Here is a 24,317-nt window from a genome sequence, read left to right as displayed (position 1 = left end):
TTAACCATCGAGATAAATCTTACAAGACCATACATGATTATATTTTTATTTATTAAAAAATAACAATAATTAATCAAAGTTGGTGGTTTGATTTCCTAAATAAAATTGTATCAATTAAAAAGAAATGGAGGGAGTAAGTCCATAATGATGTCACATGTACTCTCCCTTCCCTCGCACAATCAAATGAGACATTAAGTAATAAAAATGTGTCAAGACTCGAAACCATAATCTCTCATTGATATGTTAATGCAATAACCAACTACGCTACAATACTCATGTTGGTTTTTTTCCTAAGGGAAAAATTCATTTGAAAATAATATACAATTTCTATTTTTAGAAACATCAAATGCAAATTGATAAATAATTCGGACGTGTCACCGGGAACAAGTAGGGATGACAATTGGGCGGGGCGGGTGCGGAGGATGGTACCCCCACACCCGCATCAAATTCTCATCACCATCCCCGCCCCCACCACCCGTTGCGGGGGAAGATTCCATCCCCATCCCCGCCCCACCACCCATTGCGGGGGGAAATTCTAGACCCACCCCCGCCACACCTCCGCACCCGCGTCGTACCCGCGTCATACCCACTTCATCCCCGCAAAAAATCCACAAAAAAAATCTGCCATAAGCCCATTATAGGTGTCTACTTCACAAAATCACAATATATTATAGTAAAAGAAAAGTTAAAATACATTAACAAAGGCAAATGTTTTATTACATTTCAAAATTCTCTTCAAATACATTAGTAATATATGTATATACATAGAACTTTAATAATAAATATATGGGGCATGGGTGGGGCAGGCGGGGGTGGGGCGGGCGAGAATGGGGTGGGTATAACATAAAATCCACACATGCTCCACCACCCGTTACAGGTACAATTTTAATCCCCTTTCCTATCTCATCTCCGCCTCAATTGGGCGGGGATGGGGCTGGATCTCCTAGAAACAAGAACTAGTTTTTATCATAAAAGGAAACGGTAACCGTTTTTGATGCATGCGTAATAATGAAACTGAGTTACAGGTGTACATATACATGAGTTAAAAGTAGGTACTAGTGTGTAGTGTATCATTTATAGCAACCCTTACCCAACGCCGAGACGACCCAAAAGGATAAAAAGAGTAGAGTACCTCCGAGAGCACAAGATATCTGACACTCTTTTCCTTTCTCTACCCAAAGTAACGGTTTACTTTAGACAGCCAAAATAACCTTAAATCATATATTATCCAATTCAATTAAAAGAAAAATAAAAAAAGGTAAAAAACACTACTCAAACCCAAAATAAATAAAAAAACAAAATCCGGACTTGAAAGATAAAAAAGTAAGCTATATTTTAGGAGCAACGTTGAGGTCCGTGTTAATGTTTTTTTTGTACTTTGTTAAGTGATTTTCCATTTTTCCCTCTCTTAAGGTTCAAGTCCCAATAATAGTAGTAGTACAACTCTCCACTAGATTTACAAATGGAAATCAAAATGAAAATGGTTTCTCTTTCTCACTATCATACTCATACTATCTCACTTTAACAACAACAACAAAAAAACACCTAGAGAGAGAAATACTAATTCTTATTCTAGAGAGAGAAATTATACTAGTTCTAGAGAGAGAAGAAAGTATGGGGACTTCTTCCTGCTTGAAGATCATCGTTTGTGGCAGCGATACTCCCGACAATGACGATGCTCATTCTCCTCAGGTTCTTTCATCTTTTCTCTTTTCAATTACCTTCATTTCCACCATTTTTTCTAAAAAACTTTGATTTTGCTGGTGAATTTGCCAGAAACTGCATCTGCATTTAGTGTTTCTTTTTTTTTTTTTTGAGGTAGTAATTTGGTGTGATCAGTGTTTATAACGGTCATTTTTTGAGTAAATCAGCAGTTGTTTTTGAGTAAATCAGCAGTTGTTTTGAGTGTTTTTATGTTTAATTTTTGAAGTGTAAGGTGGTGGATTAAGTATGTGATTAATGATGTTATTATTAGCTTTTTGAGTTTTGATTTAGTTGTGTTGATGTAAGATCTGGTTCATTAAAGTATTCAAGTTCTATACTTGTGAAGTTTCTGCTGATTTGATTTTGAATTGGTTGAAGATTTGGTAAGTTTTTAACTTGTTGTCGTGCACAAATCTTAAAATGGTTTGAATATATGTTGACAAATCTAGTTTGTTTTGGTACATTCAAGCTTATTTGATTAAAGGATTTGATGTTTTGTTGAAATTATTGCTGTTATTGGATCTGAGTACTTCCAGTAGATGTGGATGGTTTGCTAAGTTTAGTAAGCTGTGAATGAAGTAGTTGTTGGTGTGGGGTATTTAATGAAATGTCGAATTTCGGTAGATAGGACATTGGGACTACATTTGGGACGCCCAATCTGTGGTATATCTTCAAGTGTATGTGACTTACTGACATGTTTCTTCACCAAATTTCTATGCTATGTTCTTCTTTTGTTGCGTCTAGAAACAGAAATATATACTAAAAGAAGATACAATTTCACTTTGCGGCCCGCGGCCAAAAGATTCAGGCGGCTACTTAGTCTTTTGCATTCTGAGATCTATCCTTTGATTTACCAGTGAGTGGTATTATTGGACTGATCTTTTGGTGGGAAATGTTCTTCATTTTAGATAACGAAATTAGGTTTTTGGAATATCTTTTTGATAGGCGCTTCTATCTGTATGGGGAACTTAATTAAGGCGAAAAACATTGGAAATACTGTCACTTGTAGATACGAACATATTCTGTTAGTAGATTTGGTGAGCAGTGGATAGATTGTCCCATAAAAGTGTTTTAGTTCTCAATATAGATATAATTATATTTTGTTTACATTGTAGCAACTAGCATAAGAAATTTTAACTAATTATTCAATTGGAGCTTGAGTTTTGAGATTTTTTAAAGCAAATCTGTCCTTCAATCTGCTTCTCTTATTATCTATCTTGGAAAAAAAAAATAGATTAACCCCTATCTACTCTTTACCAAACGTTACCAACTAAGGCAAATATACTGTTTAGGGTTGAATTGACCTTTACCAAACACCCCTCTTGACCTTTATTACAGTTGCAGCACATTCTCCTTGAAATGATTTCTCTCTCCCTCCTTTTTTCTTGTTTAGTTTTTTTTTTCTTACTTTCATTGTTATTATTATTATTATGGGGGGTTCGGGGTTGTGCTGTTTAAGGAAAAATGAGGACAACATTTCTGACCTGCTTATTGAATTGGCATTTAAAAATGGAATTTAGGCCCACGTGGGAGTTAGTAGAGAAGAGTCTCCTTTGTTTTTCATCTAGATCTTTACTTTGGTGGTTAGCACTTAGCAGACAGGCAACCTCACATTACTCTTTTTAATATAGCCCCTCTTTATATTTAGCTACTGGAAAGGGGGTGAGGGTGTGGGAGTAGGAACAAGGCCTTTGTCTTTCAGCCTTAGGCTGGGATTAGGAGTTGGGAAAACTGTGGTTGCTTGGCCGAGCCTATGATCGGAAACCTCAATTACTGGATAATAAACCCAGGGTGAATTGACATCACTATTAGTTGGGCTAGTGATTTAGGAGCCTTTCAAAAAGTTATCCCCTTTGGATTGAGAGCTTTGTTTACCACGTAATTTGGGCAATGGGATAAATTATGTAATATTTCTAAACTGATGCAGCACTAGAAAGTTGAACATAGGACTCATGGACTGTTCAAACTTTAGTGCTTACATATATCTTGCAAGTTCAATATATGTGACATACTCTAGAAAAATTATAAAATAAAAAATCGAGTAACCCCAGCTCTCCAGCCTTGGCACTGAAGTTTTGGCCTCTAGGTGCAGAGTGAAGGAGCACCTTTATCAGCCTCTATCACTCTGACATTTCAGTTACCATACTGCAGCTGAACCCCTGTCTGATATGTATCCAGCACCTGGAGTTGATATGGATACTTGCTTATGATCGTTGTAAAGTTGTAATACTAAAATGTGGAGAAGTTTTTTGTAGTTGAGTTGGATACTTCTGAAGAGTCTGAATAATATGTATGGCTATTAGCTGGGCTAGTCTTGTTGGAGTCAGTCATTTCTAGATGTGGTTAGGGAGGGTTGGAGGAAAATTAATTCAGTATCAGGAAGCTGTCTCCTTGGAATAAGAACTCCGAAATCCTCAAAGGTATGGCATGACATGCCTGTGTCCTGGATGGAAATAGTTTTTGAATGAGATAAATTTTCTTTTTAAGGGGAAATTTGACAAGAAGATAAAATGTTAGACTGGTTTGATATAGTGTTAGAAGAATGATTTTGAATATAGCATTTGACATACAAAATGGGCAAGTCAGAAATAGTATTTTTTTTTTGTGCTGTTAATAGACATGTCATATGTGTTCTTAAACCTTCAAATGTGTGGGAACCTAGAATGAGAGAAACAGTGGATGGATGCTACTGAGGAACAATTTGAATGGAGAGGAAATTATGTAGGCATATATGTCCTTCTCTATGTTTCATTTTCTATTACAACTTGTACATTCTAGATTTTACAATGTTTTCTTGACATGGCTTGATGTTTTATATGCTTGGAGGATATTAATTTCTTATATTTAGTATCATCATGACTATTTCGGTATTTCTCATTTTAACCATCTTGCTTCATGCCTTTGCCACATCATTTTTGTAGTAGTCAGCTGTAATATTGCTTTTCTAGATATTTATCTCTGTCCAGACTCAATTCCTTTGTCCTCTCTCCCGACCCCTTTTTATATTACTCCTAAGCTAGAATGTCTCAAAAAGTGGCAGCTGAACTTACAGGCTAAGGGATCAAATGATAAACGGGGTTGGAGTTTCAGGAAGAAATCTGGCAGGCATCGGGTGCTAGGAAACAATGTCAGTTCAGAAACTACTACTTTTCCAGAAAAAGAGACCCCACAAAGTGGTAGTATTGATTTCCAATCTCCAGTTAAGTCTGCTAATGTTGATGAGAAGCCACAACTGCCTAAACCAGTTGAGGAATTTAGTAAAACTGTTGTTGGTACAGAAAATGATAGTGAATTGAAAAAATCCGTGGTGGTGGGCCCTTCAGAAAATGGTGCAATATGTGCAGAATCAAAGTTCAGTCAGGATGAGGTTGCTTTAGAGAGAGTAAGCAATGAAACATCAGCTGAACAGAAATTGGCTGATGTTGCTATTGTTTCAGAAAATGATAGCAATGAAACATCAGATGAATCAAGTATAGCTAATGATTCGTGTGTTTCAAAAGATGAAAGCATTGAGTCAGCCGAGTTTAAGATATCTGAGTCAGTGATGGCTTCAGATAATATTTGTGATGACAATGTTGCTCTGGATGAAACCGCCGCTATTAATATTCAAACAGCTATGAGAGGCTTCCTGGTACTTATCTATTTATTCACAGTTGGTTTTTTCATGGGTTCACATATTGATCTTCTCCAGACCAACATGTCTTTGATCATTTTTCGTATATAATTTGCCAGGCGCAACAAAAGCTCGTGCAATTAAAGAGTGCCATCAAACTTCAAGCTGTTATTCGTGGACATCTAGTCCGGAGACATGCTGTCGGAACTCTGCATTGCATCAGAGCCATTGTCAAGGTTCAAGCTCTTGTTCGTGCTCGCAATTCAAAGTCCTTGGTAATGCACTAGTTATATGTATTACTGCATATCCACTGCTTTCTTTATATGATGATATGTTTGTGTTTAGCTACTGCTTTTCCCCTCTTGCAGTTAAACATAATCAATACTCTTTCTCTGAACTTGTTTGAATCTTTCCAGCATCCAAACCACTCTAATTGCTCGAATTTTACTTTCTCTAGCCTATAGGCCTCGTAGTTGCAACATAGAGGGGATGCATGATATTTTAGAAGATGTGACAGGATAGAGATAGAGAGTGATGGAAAAGGTACCCATGTGATGATGAAAGAGAGACAGAGAGAGAACTCATATGCCAAGAGAGCTATGTTCTAACATAGTTAGAACATCAAATTAGGAAAATATTGCAGCTAGAAAGAACAAAGGAAGCATAAATATGTAAGATAAGCAAGCAGTGATGTAACATAAAGCTTCAAGGTTTTAAGATCTTGTGTAGTATCATCACACCACACCTAACTTTTTGTATCTTTATGTTCTGATCTCATGTTCCCCATTTGTTAAGCAACATAATAGTTGCCGTCATACTTGGCAATGACGCACTGCTTTTGACTGAAATTGCTCTTATTGGAGCATAATGTTCGGTCTTGATTGGTATTCCATACTCCTTGAGTTAACCTGTTCATAATTTGGATGTAATCCTTACCATTATAAATAGAGAATCCAATTGCATAACAATGATGTTGGAGCTTACACTGATATGAAGGCATTATTTACTTTAAGCTTGTCTTCATACACCCAAGCTATTTGTTCATTACCTTGATTTCAGTGCGATGGTCAGTATTTCAGGCATCTCATGCAGTCGCATCATTTTATTTATTTACTTTGTATATTAGTTGCAATTTCTCCCGTACTAGTAGGGTTTGTTAGTCATCTAACCTATTTGATTTTGTTTCAGGGCCAGAAAATTAAACCAAATGATGCTCACTTTTCCACTGTGAAGCTGCTTCAAAATAGTTTTGCCCGCCAGGTTAACTATCTTATGCTTTTCTTTGCCAACTTGGGTCATCCTTAATTTTTGTGACATTGAGCTTTCTTGTTTATGTAACGAGGCCGATTGCTGTTGTTGTTGTGTAGCTGTTGGAGTCTACATCAAAGCCCAAATCTCTGAATATTAGATGTGATCCAATGAGGCCCAATTCAGCCTGGAGTTGGTTGGAGAGATGGATGTCTGTCTCAAAATCTGAAGTTGTTGAAAAACTAGAGCCTAGTGTGGAGGCAGAGAAGGAGATCGAGGTTCAGAAAATTGCTACACAAGCAGGTGCTGAAGTTTCGTCAGTGGCTCTTTTGGACTCGGTAGAGTCTAAGTTCTGTATGAAGAAAGGGGAAGAATTGTTGGAAAATGAAAAAAACTATGTTGTTGATGAAGTTAACACTGTTGATTCCTGCTCACCGTGTTCTTTGCCAACAGAGTTCATGACAGAACAACCTCATATTCAAAAGCAAGAAATAGTTAAGGAGGATGTAGCTTCTGCTAAGATTGAGGCTAATGAAACCGAAATTCCGCGTATGCAAGCAGAACCTATTTCTTTGGAAGATGAACCTGCTACAATGGCCACAGAGATCCAACAGCCAAAACTTTCTACAAAGCGGTCAGCATCTTCAGAGCTGAACGATGAGGGAAAGAAGTTTGTATATGGATCTAGAAAGGCAAGCAGTCCTGCATTTATCGCTGCTCAGTCAAAATTTGAAGAACTGACTTCAGCTGCAAATCCAGGTGGAGTAACTATAACATCCCACGAAGATGTTGTATTGGAATCCCATGTCAACTCAGTCCCGTATCTTGAAGAAAGTGTCAAGAAAACCAATACTCCTGCTTATGTTGAAACTTCTGGGACTTCTTACCCGCGGATTCATGTTGCTGGATCTGAATGTGGGACTGAACTCTCAATTTCTTCCACTCTTGATTCACCTGATAGATCAGAAATTGAGAATACAGAAGCTGAGCCGGAAGTCCAGCTTCTGGAGGAGGCATCTTGTCCACCTGACGTTCGAGAGAAGCAAGATTGTGAAGCCAATGACCTGTCAAGCAAGCGCGTGACTGATGTACCTTCTGTCATGATTCAGCAGGGAGAGGTTCGTGGGACTAATGATATATCTGTTGATCCAGTTGATGCTGAGGTCTGCCAACAGTTGGAAGATAAACTTGAGACAAAGGCATCTGATGTGAAGATTGACGTTGCAACTGTGGGAGCGATGACCAATATGGACTCCTCGCCTGTGGAGAAGACATGTCAAGAAATTGGAAATGATGTGCACACAGAACATGGATTAGCAAGAGATCATCAAGCATACAAACCATCACCTGAATCCTCACCTATAAGCCATAAGACGGTGCCAGAGTCTCAAGGAACACCTTCCAGCCAAGCATCAGTAAAAGGTAAAAGGAACAAGATTGATAAACATGGATCCAACAGAAAACGTAGTTTCCCATCTGCAGAAAAGCGGTCCCCATCAAACCCAAATATTGACTCTGGTGCAAGAAGTAGTACCGAGCATCTGCCTAAGGATCATAAGAGTGGGAAAAGAAGGAATTCTTTTGGCTCAGCAAAATCTGACACTGCTGATCAGGAGCCCAGAGAGAGTAGTAGTCGTAGTTCTTTGCCGAGCTATATGCAAGCTACTGAATCTGCCAGAGCCAAGGCTAATTCCCCTAGATCAAGCCCAGATGTCCATGATAAAGAACTTTACTCCAAGAAGAGACATTCACTACCTGGCGCAACTGGGAGGCAGGTTTCTCCTCAGATTCACCGATTAACGCCCGAAGTGACAGAGGGTGTAAAAGCAAATGGCTCTCAACCTTCTACAGGTAATTTCTAAATAAATCTATTGGAATTATCAGATACTATACGATTTTAGTCCATTAGTGTCAGCTTTGTCGAAAAGGATAGGATAAGGAAAATGGTTCTTTGGTACTTTCCATATCCAACAGTGGTACTGGTACGGTGGTACCCACCGTGGCTATCACTCATGGGACCCACTGCTGTCCGGAACTTTCTGGAGTCCTTGACTTGAATTGCCTTATCTTTATACAACTAAGAGGTAGGAGACTAGGAGGGTAAGATAAAGATTAGAATGTCACCATGGCACCATTTTCTTGGTATTATATAGTATGATAAACTAGAAAGGAAGAATTGGCAAGTCTAGGGTGACAATCTTTGTGTTAGTCAATTCGTAAAGCATGGAAAGTGCCTTGGTGACTTAAAACTATCATTGATTATTTTTGATGGATGTTCAGTCCTTTTCTTCTCTTCCTTTTGATCACTGTTTCAGAGAAGTCTAATATGGCTGTGGATTTCATGGTGCATTATGGCCATATCTGCCGTTAATGCCTTTGTTTAATTTGATTCTAACAGTGTGAATCTCTTCAATCATCACCTCAAGCCTCGCCTATAAGCCAGCTTAGGTTTTCTATATCGTAATTAAAATAAAAATGGAGGAACTTGTATCTTTCTATCAATTGCTCTTTACGGTAGATAAACGTCTGCGCGCGCACACACACACACATGCTTTCCCGCTCTGGTCCTTCATGTTTCAAGTTTCAACTGAAGCTCCAACATCTTCCTGATTTTTGCTATCTGATTTACTACCACCTAATGTGATCCATAGTACATCAACCTTTTTTCGCTTTCAGCCTTTTTTTTGGGCATATAACGCAAGTACTAATTATATACTACTGCAAGAAATCTATTTTATTGTTTACGGAAACAGAAGAATTAACTGAATAATCTCTCCTTACAGAAAGAAAATGGCAAAGGTGAAAGGCGCTGCAAACAATTGTATGGACTACTGATGCAAGGACATTCGTCTGATGTAACCGAGATCAATGCACAAGAAACTTGCCATTACCTTGTAACTTTCCACTTAAGTCTAGATCATTCAAATGAGTGCGAGTTTGGTTTGTGAAATATATATTGAGGGTATATCTTTTTTTTAAAATGTACATTATAAACACATTATTTTTTATTTTTCATCAACAGAGTTTTAACTTCCAGGTTTGCGATATCAGAGTGTGCAAATGTTTGTATGACTAAAATCTTCTGCTATGTATGTTAAATGTAAGCCGTTGAATTCATTGTTCCCTGTCAATTCTCACTTCTGCATATTTGGAATCTGATTCTTTTCAGTAATATATCAGCTGGAGTAAGATTTTTACTACTCCCTCTATCCCATATTACAGTGCTTATTCTTCATGTTCTACAAGAATTAAGGAAAGCGGAACATGAATGATAAACAATTAATGTTGTGGGAAAAAAAAGTTGATTTTAGGAGAATGGTGTATAATGGATGAAAGAGTATTAAATATATGATTAATTCAACCCTTAGGTTCAATAAACTAAGAAAAAAAAAACTATTTTCAAGAAGCAAATAAATGATGTTTGCATGGTTTTGGGGGAATTCAAGGGAAATTGTGAAAATAAAAAATAGAAACAAGAATAACATTTTGGGACATCCAAATTGCAATGCAAGCACTATATTATGGAACGGAGGGAGTACTATTTTGAGTAGAGTTATCCCGGATAATTTCGGAGCTTTGTGTCGGGCATCAAGTATGGGCCTTATGGGGCTATAAAAAGGATTCATAATTCCATATATTTAATAAGTAAATTTAACATTTTATTACAAATGGTTGAAAAAATGATTAACTTTTTAAAAATAATTTAATGTTATTTTCATTTTCAGAAAGGAGACACCTTAAGTATAACCAATAGTAAAGATATACCAAATCTAAAACTCAAATAAGCTATGATATATGAAAGAGAATTTTACATAGGGGTAAAAGTTTTGAAATAACATATGTAGAGACTTTTTTTCATCTAATAAACTCATAGAAACAAAGTTTATAGATCGGCCCCTTAACATTGATCCCCGTGAGTGGTTAGCCGGTCACTTTCTCTACTCACGTATCTAAGATCTCTTTAATTCGCCCTCGCTCTTTCGGGTAGGGGAGACAGGGGGTATGTTAACAGTGTCTCAAGCTTATAGGAGGTCACAACTCTCCGTCTTGAGTCTTTTCACGTCATAGTATGAAAATCCAAAAAACGAGTAGGTCTCATCACAAGCCTACCCCAAGCTCATAAGCTCTACTGCTCTAAGGGTGTGTTCTCTTCAACTTAAAAAATTAAGTTTCAGGTCCAATAAGTTCAGATAAGTTGCAATTAGGTCCAATCAGGGCAATAAGTTCCAAGCAGGTCTAATAAGGTAAATAAGCAATCAGGTCTAATAAGGTCCAATAAGTTCTAATTAGGTGCAATAAGTTTCAATCAGGTCTAATTAGGTCCAATAAGGTCAAAATAGTCAATGTTCAATAAACATTTGTATTATTGTCCATTATTTTATTATTCATATCACTATTAGCTGATTATGTTATTATTAGAATTTTAATTAAAGTACCACAATGATTATATAGTATTACACTTGTGTTATTGTCTATTATTTTATATTTAATATTTGTATTATTGTATGTCTATTACTCCCTCCGTTTCCTAAAGATCTTCCCACTTACTGTTCCTACAGATATCAAGGAAAATCAAGTTGTGTGGGGCATGATGTGAGTAAAGTTGGAGAGAGAAAGGGGTTAAGATAAATAAACAAATAAAAATGGGTTAAAGTAGGAGAGAGAAAGTGAGTAAAATCAAATTAATAATGTAATGGTGGACCATATGATAGTGACATGAGAGGGTAAATAGGGAATTTGTTTTGCCAAATAAGGAATAAAGCAAAAGAGGGAAGATCTTTTGGAAACACCCTTAAATGAAAAGAGGGAAGATCTTTAGGAAACGGAGGGAGTATATTATTATTCATATTACGATTAACTGATTATGTTATTATTATATTTTTTTTATTAAAGTACCACAATGTATAGTTTTATACTTGTATTATTGTCTATTATTTGATTATTCATGTTACTATTAGCTAATTATATTATTATTAAAAATATTATAATCATGGTCAAATAAGGTTAACAATAATAATCATTATAATTACAATATTTTGCAATTCGACTTTAAATAACTAGAGATAACATGTGGTGAAATAACGTGAGATAACAATATTTCTAGTAGTGCTTTATGAAATCAAAACAAGACTTTTAGGTATATTAGTGGTGAAAGTTATGTATAAGGAAATATATATATAGTAATTTTTTTTGTAAAGTTATTTATCATACGAGATAATTAATAATAATTATTGTTTTAAAGGACGATTTTAATAATTATTACTTCATACTAAATTTTGAGGGGTAGTATTTACGTTAGGGGTAATATTTATGTTATTACTCGTCAATTTGTTTTGTCTAATAAGGTCAAATAAGTTTCAATCAGGTCAAATAAGTTTCAATCAGGTCTAATAAGGTCTAATAAGTTTCAATCATGGCTAATAAGGTTTTATAAGTTTCAATCAGGTTCAATCAGGTCCAATAAGTTGAATCAGGTCCAATCAGGTTTAATAAGTTCCAATAAATTCAATTCAGGTTCAATAAGTTCAGTTTAGATAAGTTCAAGGCCAATGAAGAGAATGCACCCTTCAACTTATTGACCCTAAACTTATTGGCCCTGAACTTATTGACCCTTATCTGAACTGAACTTATTGAACCTGAACTGAACTTATTGAAACTTATTAAACCTGATTGGACCTGATTCAACTTATTGGACCTGATTGAACCTGATTGGAACTTATTGGACCTTATTGGAATTTATTGACCTTATTGAAACTTATTAGACCTTATTGGCCCTAATTGAAACTTATTAGACCTTATTGGACCTGATTGAAACTTTTTAGACCTTATTGGACCTGATTGAAACTTATTTGACCTTATTAGACAAAAAAATTGACCATTAAGGGTGCGTTCTCTTCAACTTATTGGCCCTGAACTTATTGGACCTTATCTGAACTGAACTTACTGAATCTGAACTGAACATATTGGAACTTATTGGACCTGATTGGACCTTATTCAACTTATTGGACCTGATTGAACCTGATTGGAACTTATTGGACCTTATTGGAACTTATTGACCTTATTGGAACTTATTGACCTTATTGAAACTTATTAGACTTTATTGGCCCTGATTGAAACTTATTAGACCTTATTGGACCTGATTGAAACTTATTTGACCTTATTAGACAAAAAAATTGACCATTAATAACATAAATATTACCCCTAACGTAAATACTACCCCTCAAAATTTATTATGAAGTAATAATTATTAAAATTCGTCCTTTAAAAAAATAATAATTATTAATTATCTCTTATGATAATTGATTTAACAAAAAAAATTTACTATTTATATATTTGCGTATACATAACTTTGACCACTAATATATCATACTTTTGTTTTGATTTTATAAAGCACTAGTGGAAAATCAAAAGTTTATTAACATTTATTGCTAACAAGTTAAAATTGGCACATATGAAAAATTCTCACCCCACTTTCATTTATGTGAAGGCAGTAGAATGCATTAACTCCTTATCTCTCACTCTACATTTATATCTTTCATTGTTATTAGTAACGAAAATATGTTATCTCTAGTGATTTAAAGACGAATTGCAAAATATTATAATTACAATGATTATTATTGTTAACCTTAATTATTTGACCATGATTATAATATTATTTAATAATAATATAATCAGCTAATAGTAATATGAATAATAAAATAATAGACAATAATACGAATATTAATAAAATAATAGACACTAATACAAGTACAATACTATGTAATTATTGTGGTACTTTAATTAAAATTCTAATAATAACATAATGGACAATAAATGTTTATTGAACATTGACTATTTGGACCTTATTAGACCTTATTGGAACTTATTGGACCTTATTAGACCTGATTGGAACTTGTTGCACCTAATTGGAACTTATTACACTTGATTGGAACTTATTGGACCTTATTAGACCTGATTGGAACTTATTGCCCTTATTGGATCTTATTGCAACTTATCTTAACTTATTGGACCTAAAATTGAATTTTTTAAGTTGAGGAGAACGCATCCTAAGTTGAATATACTTCATACACATAACACATAAATTGGCTCCTTGCTTAGCAAAAGAGCTTGTTTTTGTCATCCAGTTGTTTGAATTTTATTTTTATTTTCTCTTGAATATCACTTAGATAGGTAGATAATTGAACTGCGACTATCAAGATTTTTAGAGGCTTAGGCCAAAGTGTGCGGGTGCCTTTTTTTGCTTACCTTTGGTCAATGATTTAAAGTTAGCACGTGCATATAGACTTTATCTATTGACTTGTTCAATGATTTAAGGTGTGATTTGACCGTTATGCAATAAACAATCTCCTATGGGCGTCTAAAAAGACATGTAACCCAAATTTTCGATTCACAAAAGCACAACTGAACAATCTAGGAAAGTAGCATTATCCATAAGATGAATGAAGACATGCAAGTTTGCTCAAAAAAGTTCATTAATTTCTGTAGAAGTGGAACTTAAAGTGGAATTAAATTATGTTATAGAATATCTAGATATCAAGACGTTTAACAAGTCATGTGAATGATATTTTTATTTTTTTTTACATTTTCCACCTATATGCGGATATTTATAAAAAATACAATAGGAAAAAGTCAGGAGATATAAATTTACAATCACAAGTTAAATCAACATTTTGAGGTACTCGTACCACTATTTTAAAATGGAGTTTTGCGCAATCTCAAATTAATATGCATATTCAAATGTCAATCAAAGAAAACAGATCCTTTCATATTAAGACAAAACTTTCAATCAAATAAAAATACAAAGATGTAGTATTTAGATGCTGAAACAAACTCTTGTTAAATTAAAAATATTTAAATACATATATAACTCCACAATACGACATTTATAAGTTAATACTACATTAATTAGTAATCTAATACATGATTCAATTAACATGTAAGGTAGGTATATACAACATTTTTCTGCAAAATATGACATATATGAACCACAATACAACATTTGTAAAAATAACTATACAACGTTTATAGATTTGTAAAACATAATTCAATTTATTTACAATAATGTCACGGTCACTGATATGCCATTCTATATTTGACATTTCTCCTTAAAAAGTAAGGTTTTAATATATGAAACACGTCAATCAAAACATTTAATATGACAAAAGCTAACAAGCGTCCTTGGTACGTTAGATAAAATAACTAAAATTGAAAATATCAAACGAATCTAAATATTAATTATATTATACCGATTGACACGTAATTTTAGAATACATTTTTAACTTCTTAAATACCGCCACTTATCATTTTCTTAAAACGTAATACTTGTATCTAGAGATGGCCAACAGTGCGAGCCAATCCAGCCTCGCCCACCTCGTGGGTCGCCCGCAAAAAGCCAGGTCCAGCCCAGCTTGAACCATGAAATTGGTGGGTGGATCGTGGGCCAAATTTCTTGAGCCCAGCCTACTAAAGCTTGCTACTAAAACCGCTCAGCCCGGACCACGAAACCTGTCCGCCTGGCCCATGAACCGGACCAGCCCAGTCCAAGTAAATATTGAACCAAATTGTGTATATTTTAATCAAATTGTATATATTTTAATCAAACTAGTTTTGAAGCCCGTGCGTTGCACGGGTTGTTTTTTATATATTTTTTTGTAATTTTTTGTTAAACATTATTGATTTTGTGTTACTGTAAAATAAGATTTTTCAACACGATTTTATTTACATATTTCATCTGTTAATTATTTATTTGGACCAATCAACCTTATGTAAAAAAAAACAACAACTATAATTGTTTATCTTACCTTTACTTTATGTTAATAAAATCATCATTAATTATTCATCAAATTGCCTCATAAAGTTGCACTTACTTTATTAATGATTTACTTATCCCCTACACTTGTTAATTAAAGGAGTACCTCTATGCTAAACTACACATTTTTTTTCATTTTCTTAAAAATCATGCCCAAACCCATTATTGTAGTAGAAAAAGAATTGATAAAATATTTGTCATTATACCCTTATTTTTAGATTATCTTTAATATCTATAATTATCTATTAATAAAGTTTATAAAAAGTTGATATAAAGTTAGTATTGCAATGGTTGTTTCCATCTCTAATAAGTGAAGGCATGTTGACCGGTATTGTCAGCTAACATATCAGAGTATATCAATATATCACTATAATAAAAGTTTAAAAATAAAATAAAGTAGATATTGAATGGCTATAAATGCAAAGAAGTTGTCATTGAAAATGTTGGCTACTTTAGTAGATTTGCAGCAGTTCATTAGATGTTATTGTATGGTTTAGGCAAATCTCAAGAATCAGGTTTTTTTATTTTATTTTGTGATTTTATATGTGAATCATAGCCGTAGAGTGAATATATAGTAGAGTAGTACTTATAATAGATCCCTAAAAGATGATTTTTTTTGGTTTTTATTATCTCTAAAACTCTAAATATTATCTCTAAATTAATAAAATGACGTGGCAATCCTAGGTGGCACAATGTTGGCTACTTTAGTAGATTTGCAGCAGTTCATTAGATGTTATTGTATGGTTTAGGCAAATCTCAAGAATCAGGTTTTTTAATTTTATTTTGTGATTTTATATGTGAATCATAGCCGTAAAGTGAATATATAGTAGAGTAGTACTTATAATAGATTCCTAGTTATAATAGATCCCTAAAAGATAATTTTTTTTGGTTTTTATTATCTCTAAAACTCTAAATATTATCTCTAAATTAATAAGATGACGTGGCAATCCTAGGTGGCACGCTCTATGCTCCCGAAAAGTTCCTCTTTTATATATATATTGATTGATTGATTGCATATATTATAATTCAATCAAATTTTAAAATAATGGAATTCTTCATTAATATTAATAATTGTATATATTTTAATTCAACAATAATGAATAATTTCAATGATTAAATAATTTTGAAAAAAAAATTTCTCATGCCGGCCCGATCCAGCCCACTAGACCCACAAACGCTCCCCGAACTGTGAACACCGGTAACGGACTGGTGTTGGCCAAGATTTTTCAGCCCGCAAACTAGCCCGCCCAACCCATGAATTTCACGGTCTGGTCTTGAACCGTGAAATCTCAGCCCAGCCCAACCCACTACGATGCACGCTCTGACCCGCCCATCCCGCACCAGTGCCATCACTACTTGTATCTCAAATCTCAATCTTTGCTTCGATTTGGAAGCACACTCAAGATTGGTTCAAACGTCAAAGCCTCCAGATAGTCTAAAAAACAGGGCCGATGCAAAAAGTAGAAAATATCTAGACCGTGTCTTTTGTCTGCGATTTTGACAATGTATTTAGAATAATATTATTGTAAAAAGTGAAATTTCTATGATAGTTTGAGAGGAGGAAGTTATGGCAGGAGTTAGGACACTCTTCCCATTAATTGAAAGTTGTTGTCTGCATTTCATATCTTTCTCTCTCCTCTTTTTCGCTTCCTGTCTCATGAACTAAAGAAGAAACAGCTTCAACTAATTACAATCCCCATTTTTAATTTTTAACAAGAACCCAACTAGCAAAATTATGGAGCAAGATATTTCCGCAATTGGGTTTTCTCTCTCTTTGATTTTGGTGTTCACTTGTTTTCACAATGCTTCTGCTAATGATGAAGGTTAATCTTTTTATCTTTCCTGCTCTTAATCTTATTATGGTGTCTTTGTTTGATTAAAGCTACAATACTTATGTGACGTACGCTTGACAACAATTTGCATTGACCACAAATATGTAGAGTGTATTCTTTGCCCATTTGGAGTTCTTATTGTGTAAATTTGCATATATGGAGGTTTTAGATGAGTGATGAGCAAAAACACAGTACCATATGCTCGTGGTACACCTGATGTATGATTAAAGTTGTAAAATAGGAGTATCTCTTGTAATAGGACAAATTTGATGATAAGAATTATAGAATTTATATTGGTGTTAGACAAATATTGTAGCATTATTATTTCCTTATAATTCATTTCAACATGAAGAGTAGTTTACTGTCAAAGTTTGATCATGAAAATCGTACATCGATTGATCAATTAAGTTTTAAGGTTGAAATTTGGGACTTGGGAGCACCATTCTAAGAAGGGTATGCTTGAAATGAGTAAGGTCATTTCATTAAGTTTTTAGTTAGCTAAGTGTTTATCTTGTGGGTCTACTACGCGCCGTTCCTATCTTATACTCCCTCCATCTCATAATCTAGTACTTGTGTCCTTTTTGCACGATCCCCGGGATAATACCATTGACCTTCAATATTTTTAATTTCCGTATTAATAAAGAATATAACAAAGTTGATATTATGAAAATTTAGTCAATTTTTCAAAAAATTTTGGCCTCAAAAGAGAGAAGCAAACACTATATTTTGGGACAGAGGGTGTATCATCTAGCTAATTTTGTGGAAGTACTTAGTTATATTTTTTGTAAGGAAGATGTCCAATTCCACAAGAATGTAACGTGCCCATGGGGTATGAGCAACAATGTAGATCACAACTCAATATCTGGTAGATTTAGAGAAAAGTGGCAATTTCTTTTGAGCACCAAGAAATGAGATTAGGACCTAGGACGATGGCAAACCTTGTAGTTGATCGAGAACTATCTTGATGGATAAGCCAGGCCATAGTAGAATGTTCGGATTTTTGTAAGATCAAATCATGAGTAGATGTGCCCTGTAAGTATGTAGAAAATTGAAAATACTTAACATCAACCAAGTGAGTAGCAGAAGGGGAATGCATTACATGAGGAAACTCACTTGTGATAACAAGGGAAAGGTGAACATTTGGATGCATCACTATAAGTTATTCCTGTCTGAAACTCACTTGTGCTTATATATTTAGTGCACCTTGGACCATTTTATAATGGAAGCAGGAGTTTAGAACATGTTCATACTATTGTCCATTCTATCCAGCGATGTGTGTTCTCTTTATTCACTGTAAATAAAAGAAGGCTCCATATAATAGAAAGTTATGAACAAAGCTAATCCCTTATACATTCTAGATATTTTGATCTACTTTCCTCGATGCTGCTCATGACATTGTGGCATTGCGGCATTGCATTTGCATAAGTGTAATCGCTTTTGGTGATGGTTTTGTGTCTATTACACAGTCGATGCATTATATGCATTCAGATCCAATTTGGTTGATCCTGATGGAAGAATGGATAATTGGGAGTCTCACCTTGTTACTCCTTGCACATGGCACCACGTTACATGCGTAGGTGAAAGAGTCACCAGAGTGTAAGTTGTACTACTCTGACTGAATCCTATGCTTGCTTGCAAAGTTTTGCCAATTACTTATATTAGTATAGCTGATCAAGTTATTTAACCTTTTGTGTCAGTGAACTTGGAAATTCACAGTTAACTGGTCAACTTGCTCCAGAACTTGGCCAGCTCGCAAACCTCCAAGTATTGTAAGTTAAACTGTGACAGCATTTCTTCTACTAGCGGTTGTTTTTGCTGTTAAGAGAAAGCCCCTTTCAACTCAAGTTGGGACTAGTTGTTCCACGTTGAAGAACAAGATAGAGGATGACCAACAATCCACCGTATAAGGCTAGTGGGCTACTCTAGCTATTGCCAAAAATGATTTTACCATGGAACCTCACTGCGCTTGTATATGGCCAAATTCTGGGAACATAGTGATGAGCTGAATTAAGATCTTTCAAAAAAGACAATTCACATATATTTATGCATGTTTCTATATAAGGCAAAAGGCATATATTACACGTCCCTCTATTATTTCTATCATACCTCTTATTTCCCAACTCTGGTGCATGATTCTCCTTTCCTTTCTTATGGCAGGTCCCTCTACAACAATAATATAAATGGTACAGTACCACAAGAGTTAGGGAATTTGGCAAACTTGGTGCGTTTGGATCTCAGTTCCAACAATCTTATTGGTCCTATTCCAAATACATTGGGCAATCTCATTAGTCTACAGAACTTGTATGAATGCATCCTTTCATGCCTTTTGTTGTTAACATACGGATTAGTTTACCTCCTCGTTTATGTGACTTGTTGCACAGTAAGCTTTTGGGAACGTTGTATTGGTCTCTGAATCATGATACTAATCACTGTCCCCAACTAATTAAGATCTTATATTCTTAGTTGTTATCCCACTCCGTTTCATATTGTCATGAAAGTCTGAGAATAGACTTCTTTATTAACTTCTATGTACAACATGTAAAGTGCGACACATATATGGCTTAAGCTTCTCTATATTATCTGCTCCTGCCAAAGGGGGTGTGTCTTCTTGTCAAAGAGAAAAAAAGGGGGAAAACAACAGGCTTTTAAGGTGTCGATTCTTTGTTACACTATTTCTTTCAGGCATATCATTATGGTTATTGTTAATCTCGTGGATATCCATGCTTAAATATGTATGTGTCAGCACACTTCCTTCTAGAATGAGAATTGTGCTTCGCTTGAATTAGACGTGTGCATGTATTCAGCATTTTCCAGATATCTTCTTTAGTAGAATGTCTTTTATTAATTGAGATGTTCTTCCAGAGTGTTGCCTTGTCTTTCCGTTACAACCCTTGTGACATTTTGATTGTTTTACAATGATAGGAACTTGAATAACAACAATTTGTCAGGAGAAATACCCAGGTCACTGACTGCTATATCAAGCCTGAACACACTGTAAGTGTTAAGTCGCTCTTTTGAATTCTATCAGGAAAATGATGTGGGTCACTAGTATACAAAGTTTTTGTAGGATTAGTTAGAAGAGGTATATAACTCTCTTACAGTGATTTGTCATTCAACCAGCTAACAGGAGATGTTCCTGTCAATGGATCCTTCTCAAGGTTCACCAATTCAAGGTCAATCATTTATCCTTTTTCCTTTCTCATGTCTCAAAATTTTTCATGACATTGAGGTGGTTGGCATGTTTCCTTTTTTCAGTTTTACTGGCAATAATAATTTGAGGATGCCCGCCATAAGTCCTACGGTCCAACCAGGTTTGCTTTTGCTATAGTATTACTCCCTCCATCCCCCAAACGATCGCACATTTGCTTCTTATTTTTTTCATGGTGTCCACTACACATTGACCACAGTTATCTTTAACTATGCAGTAATAAAAATTATAAATACATTGACACGAATCTAATAAGATCCATGTTAATATATCTTTTCTCTTATATAATCGTAAGAATAAATGGTCAAAGTATGTGAATTATGAAGTTTGAGTGTTTGACTTTGAAAAAGCAAATGAGAAACATTTGAGGGACGGAGAGAATATAATATTATGGTGGTGATATCTTTGAATCCCTACGGTTTTCCCCTTTTGGTAAATGTCAAAGCATCTTGGTTGAGATTGTTGCTTAACAAGGGATCTTATGAACAATTTTTCAGGAAGTAATAGCTCCATTGGAGCTATTGCTGGTGGAGTTGCTGCGCTGGTGTCACTCTGTTATGCAGCTTGCATAGTTAGCATTGCTTTGTGGCGACGTGGGAAACATCGAGATCATTTCATTGATGTTCCTGGTTAGTGGAAATTCAGTTTCAGCTTGTTGGGTTCATATTAGTACTACATTTGATATGTATAGGACATTATTTTTTATTTCTTGAACACAGATGAAGAGCATCCAGAACTTCACCAGGGACAATTGAAGAAATTTTCCTTGCAAGAACTACAAATTGCAACGGATTCTTTTAGCCATGAAACTTCATTGGTAGAGGTGGATTTGCAAATGTTTATAGAGGACGTTTGGCTGATGGCACCCTAGTGGCAGTTAAAAGACTCAAAGAGGAATGTGCTCAAGGTGGAGAGATCCAGTTTCAAACTGAGGTTGAAATGATTAGCATGGCTATCCATCGCAACTTGGTTCGTTTGTATGGTTTTTGCACAACGCCAGTAGAAAGATTGCTTGTTTATCCTCTGATGACTAACGGAAGTGTAGCCTCTTGCTTGAGAGGTATTATCTATCTTTCTCTGTAATGGCCACCTACTGATGTTCTGTATAACTCTCTCCATAAATAGTTAGGCCACATTTGTTTAAAGAATTGAGTTTAAGTACTACAACTGTCCACCACAATTCAATCCCTAAAAGAGGCTTAACTTAAAATGCAAAAAGAAAGTGTGGTTATTACTTCAATTACTTTTTAACAAAGGTTTTATTCTCTTAAATGTAGAACGCCCAGCAACACGTTCACCACTTAGTTGGGAAATCAGGAAGCGGATTGCGTTGGGAGTCGCTAGGGGGCTTGCTTATTTGCACGAACATTGTGAAACGAAAATCATCCATCGTGATGTCAAGACTGATAACATATTTTTGGATGAGGAGTATGAAGCAGTTGTTGGGGACTTTGGGTTGGCGAAACTTATGGACTACAAACATACTCATGTCATTACAAAAGTATGTGGCACAGTTGGGCATATTGCACCTGAGTATTTCTCCACTGGAAAATCTTCAGATAAAACTGATGTTTTTGGATATGGAGCTATGCTTCTGGAGCTCATCACTGGACAAAGGGCATCCCATCTTCTCCCACCAACTGATCAACAGGATATTACGTGGTTGGATTGGGTATGTACTTATTCCTTTTGCTTGATTAGCTATGAAGATGCTTTCTTTTTCATCTCGGCTTGACTGTCATCGTTGATGTTTCAAGTTAATATCATTATCATAAGGATAAATCGCATCTTACCACCTAGACTTTTCACGTTTTTAGAAACTCCCACCTTAATGATTTTTTTTTTTATAAATTTCCACCTACCATTTTCAATTTTATTAAAAACTCCCACCACTTAACAATTTTTATTAAATTTCATTAACAAAACCGTTAAATGGGTCCCTCATATACTCCAAAATTAGTCAAATAGTTTTCCTAATAGGTAGGACTAGTTGCTAATAATTAGTTAGTGGGCTAACAAGTAGTGGTTACATAATGGTCTATTAGTGGGATAAAAGTAGTGGAATAAGTAGTGGATATGTTATTAGTAGTGTTTTGTAAGCCTATAAAAGGCACTTATTATATTGAGATTAATTGAGCAAGTTTAATGCAAAACTTCTCCATATATTATTTAATCTCCTCTCTAATCTTTCCAAGTTTTTCTCTTTCCTCCTCTAAAAATTCTACACTTAGTATGCAATCTCTTCACCTTATTTTACTTGAACTTATCGGAACAGGACCTATAGAACCTATTAGAATAAATCTGAACTTAGTAAGAGTTATTTTGTACGGTGTTGAAACCTATTTGAACATCTTCAAGGCTTGAAACTTATTTTTTTTAAGGGTGAAGTGAACACACCCTTAAAGTACTTCCACTTGACGATCCACTTACTGGGGGAGTTAGGAACTATTTTTTTTCCTTATATTTCTTTTTCCATCACTAAATTCACTAAATTCAGTAATTCAATGTGTCATGTGAAATTGATCTTGAATCTATATACTTATTATATATGCATCTAATTCTAGGTGAAAGGAGTTTTGAAGGAGAAGAAATTGAAGGCATTAGTTGATGGTGATCTGAAGGGTAATTTTATTGAAGATGAGGCTGAACATTTGATAAAGATTGCTCTACTTTGTAGACATACTTCTCCAATAGATCGTCCGAAGATGTCAGAGGTGGTTAGAATGCTTGAAGGTGATGGTTTGGGTGAAAGATGGGTGAGATGGGAGGAGGAAGAGATTACTAGTCACAAATTTAAACACATCCACCAGTCTAATATTGATCGTGTTCTTGACTCTACTTCAAACCAAGCACCTGATGAATTGTCTACTGGCAGATAATGTTTATATTTTCTTCATTTTTTTGTTGTTTGTATCTTTCAAATGTAATTATATTTCCAAGCCTTTGTATGTAAAAGCTCTTTTTGTATTGAAAAAAATTATTGTTCTAACTCATCATTTTGTTATTTAACATGATTCATATTCTCTTCCTTGTGAATGTGTAAGTCTACTATGTGTAAATTGAATCAAAAAATTTTGAGCAACATTTTTTGTCACAAGGAGATGCGAGATTGAACTAAGGTAATATTTAATTACTCCTTTTGTTTCTATAGATCCAAAGATCGAGCAAGAAGAGGAAGGAGAAACTACTAGTGTCAAGTACTATTTTTACTTTCTGAAAACGAGAGCAACACAGTGGATGTGGGATATAGGTAAAACTATGTTGTTCATGAAAGAAACATATAAACAGTGGTGTTCTAGGGCTTTGGTGGTGGACTGGTGGTCGTCAATGCCACGGTTGAAGCGGCAACGAACTAACCATAATGGCAATGCTCTCTTGTTCTCGAACTACATCATGGTGGTAGTACAAGGAATTGAGCAAAGGGATAGTTCCTAGCTATTTTCTTAGTTGCTTTTTGTTCTTCATGGATACAATGTCTTCGATATTTTTCTTTGACAACGGGAGAGCATACAATAGAAAAACGAAAATAAAGAAAAACTGAACAAAATAAGCGTAGGACCCTAAAAGGCCCTACCCTACGTCCTTTATCCAAAATCCATTTTGTGTTGTCGACACCAATCAACCAGATGTTTCGCCGCTTGAATCTGTGATTTTCCCACTCGAATAATCTGACAATAAAAGCTGGTATTGTTAGTAGATCGGATTGCGTCAATAGTCCATTACATGGTGATGTCCTGGTAATCAGTTGTCCGAAGAATTTGTATCAGCCTGGAGGACGACGTCATCAAAGTTAGATTCCGGTACCCTTCATTCTTAGCCCAATGAATAGCTTTAAGGCACGCCAAGGACTCGGCAGCCAAAGCTGATGAAGCATAAGAAAAACATCCAACTTTTCGTAGGGTG

The 24,317-nt window shown here is 35.1% G+C and overlaps 2 protein-coding genes across 4 annotated transcripts; both read left to right on the top strand.

Annotated features, from left to right (window-relative positions):
• Positions 1-1,392: 1,392 nt before the first annotated feature.
• Positions 1,393-9,682, top strand: LOC104905768 (protein IQ-DOMAIN 32). Of its 3 annotated transcripts, none has more exons than XM_048647198.1 (6): positions 1,393-1,692; positions 4,745-5,335; positions 5,437-5,592; positions 6,506-6,577; positions 6,685-8,416; positions 9,349-9,682. In XM_048647198.1, exons 1-6 carry the CDS (start codon positions 1,615-1,617, stop codon positions 9,366-9,368), a joined length of 2,649 nt encoding a protein of 882 aa, XP_048503155.1. In that variant the 5' UTR covers positions 1,393-1,614; the 3' UTR covers positions 9,369-9,682. The 3 variants fall into 3 exon arrangements, with proteins under 3 accessions (XP_048503155.1, XP_048503150.1, XP_010692700.1); XM_048647193.1 differs by having other exon boundaries at positions 4,739-5,335; XM_010694398.3 differs by having other exon boundaries at positions 1,394-1,692; positions 4,757-5,335.
• A 7,126-nt stretch (positions 9,683-16,808) lies between these two features.
• LOC104905770 (BRASSINOSTEROID INSENSITIVE 1-associated receptor kinase 1) lies at positions 16,809-23,442 on the top strand. Its single transcript, XM_010694400.4, is given in 12 exon segments — positions 16,809-17,197; positions 18,673-18,802; positions 18,904-18,975; positions 19,364-19,507; positions 20,129-20,200; positions 20,308-20,379; positions 20,462-20,517; positions 20,912-21,043; positions 21,134-21,217; positions 21,220-21,474; positions 21,692-22,086; positions 22,979-23,442. Coding segments are annotated over 12 exon segments (1,815 nt in total). The 5' UTR covers positions 16,809-17,109; the 3' UTR covers positions 23,294-23,442.
• Positions 23,443-24,317: the final 875 nt, after the last annotated feature.

The sequence above is a fragment of the Beta vulgaris genome, chromosome 1 (genome assembly GCF_026745355.1).
Source record: "Beta vulgaris subsp. vulgaris cultivar EL10 chromosome 1, EL10.2, whole genome shotgun sequence".
Classification (NCBI taxonomy): domain Eukaryota; kingdom Viridiplantae; phylum Streptophyta; class Magnoliopsida; order Caryophyllales; family Amaranthaceae; genus Beta; species Beta vulgaris.
The sequence above is the reverse complement of the archived record's forward strand: the minus strand, read 5'-3'. Positions and strand labels throughout refer to the sequence as shown.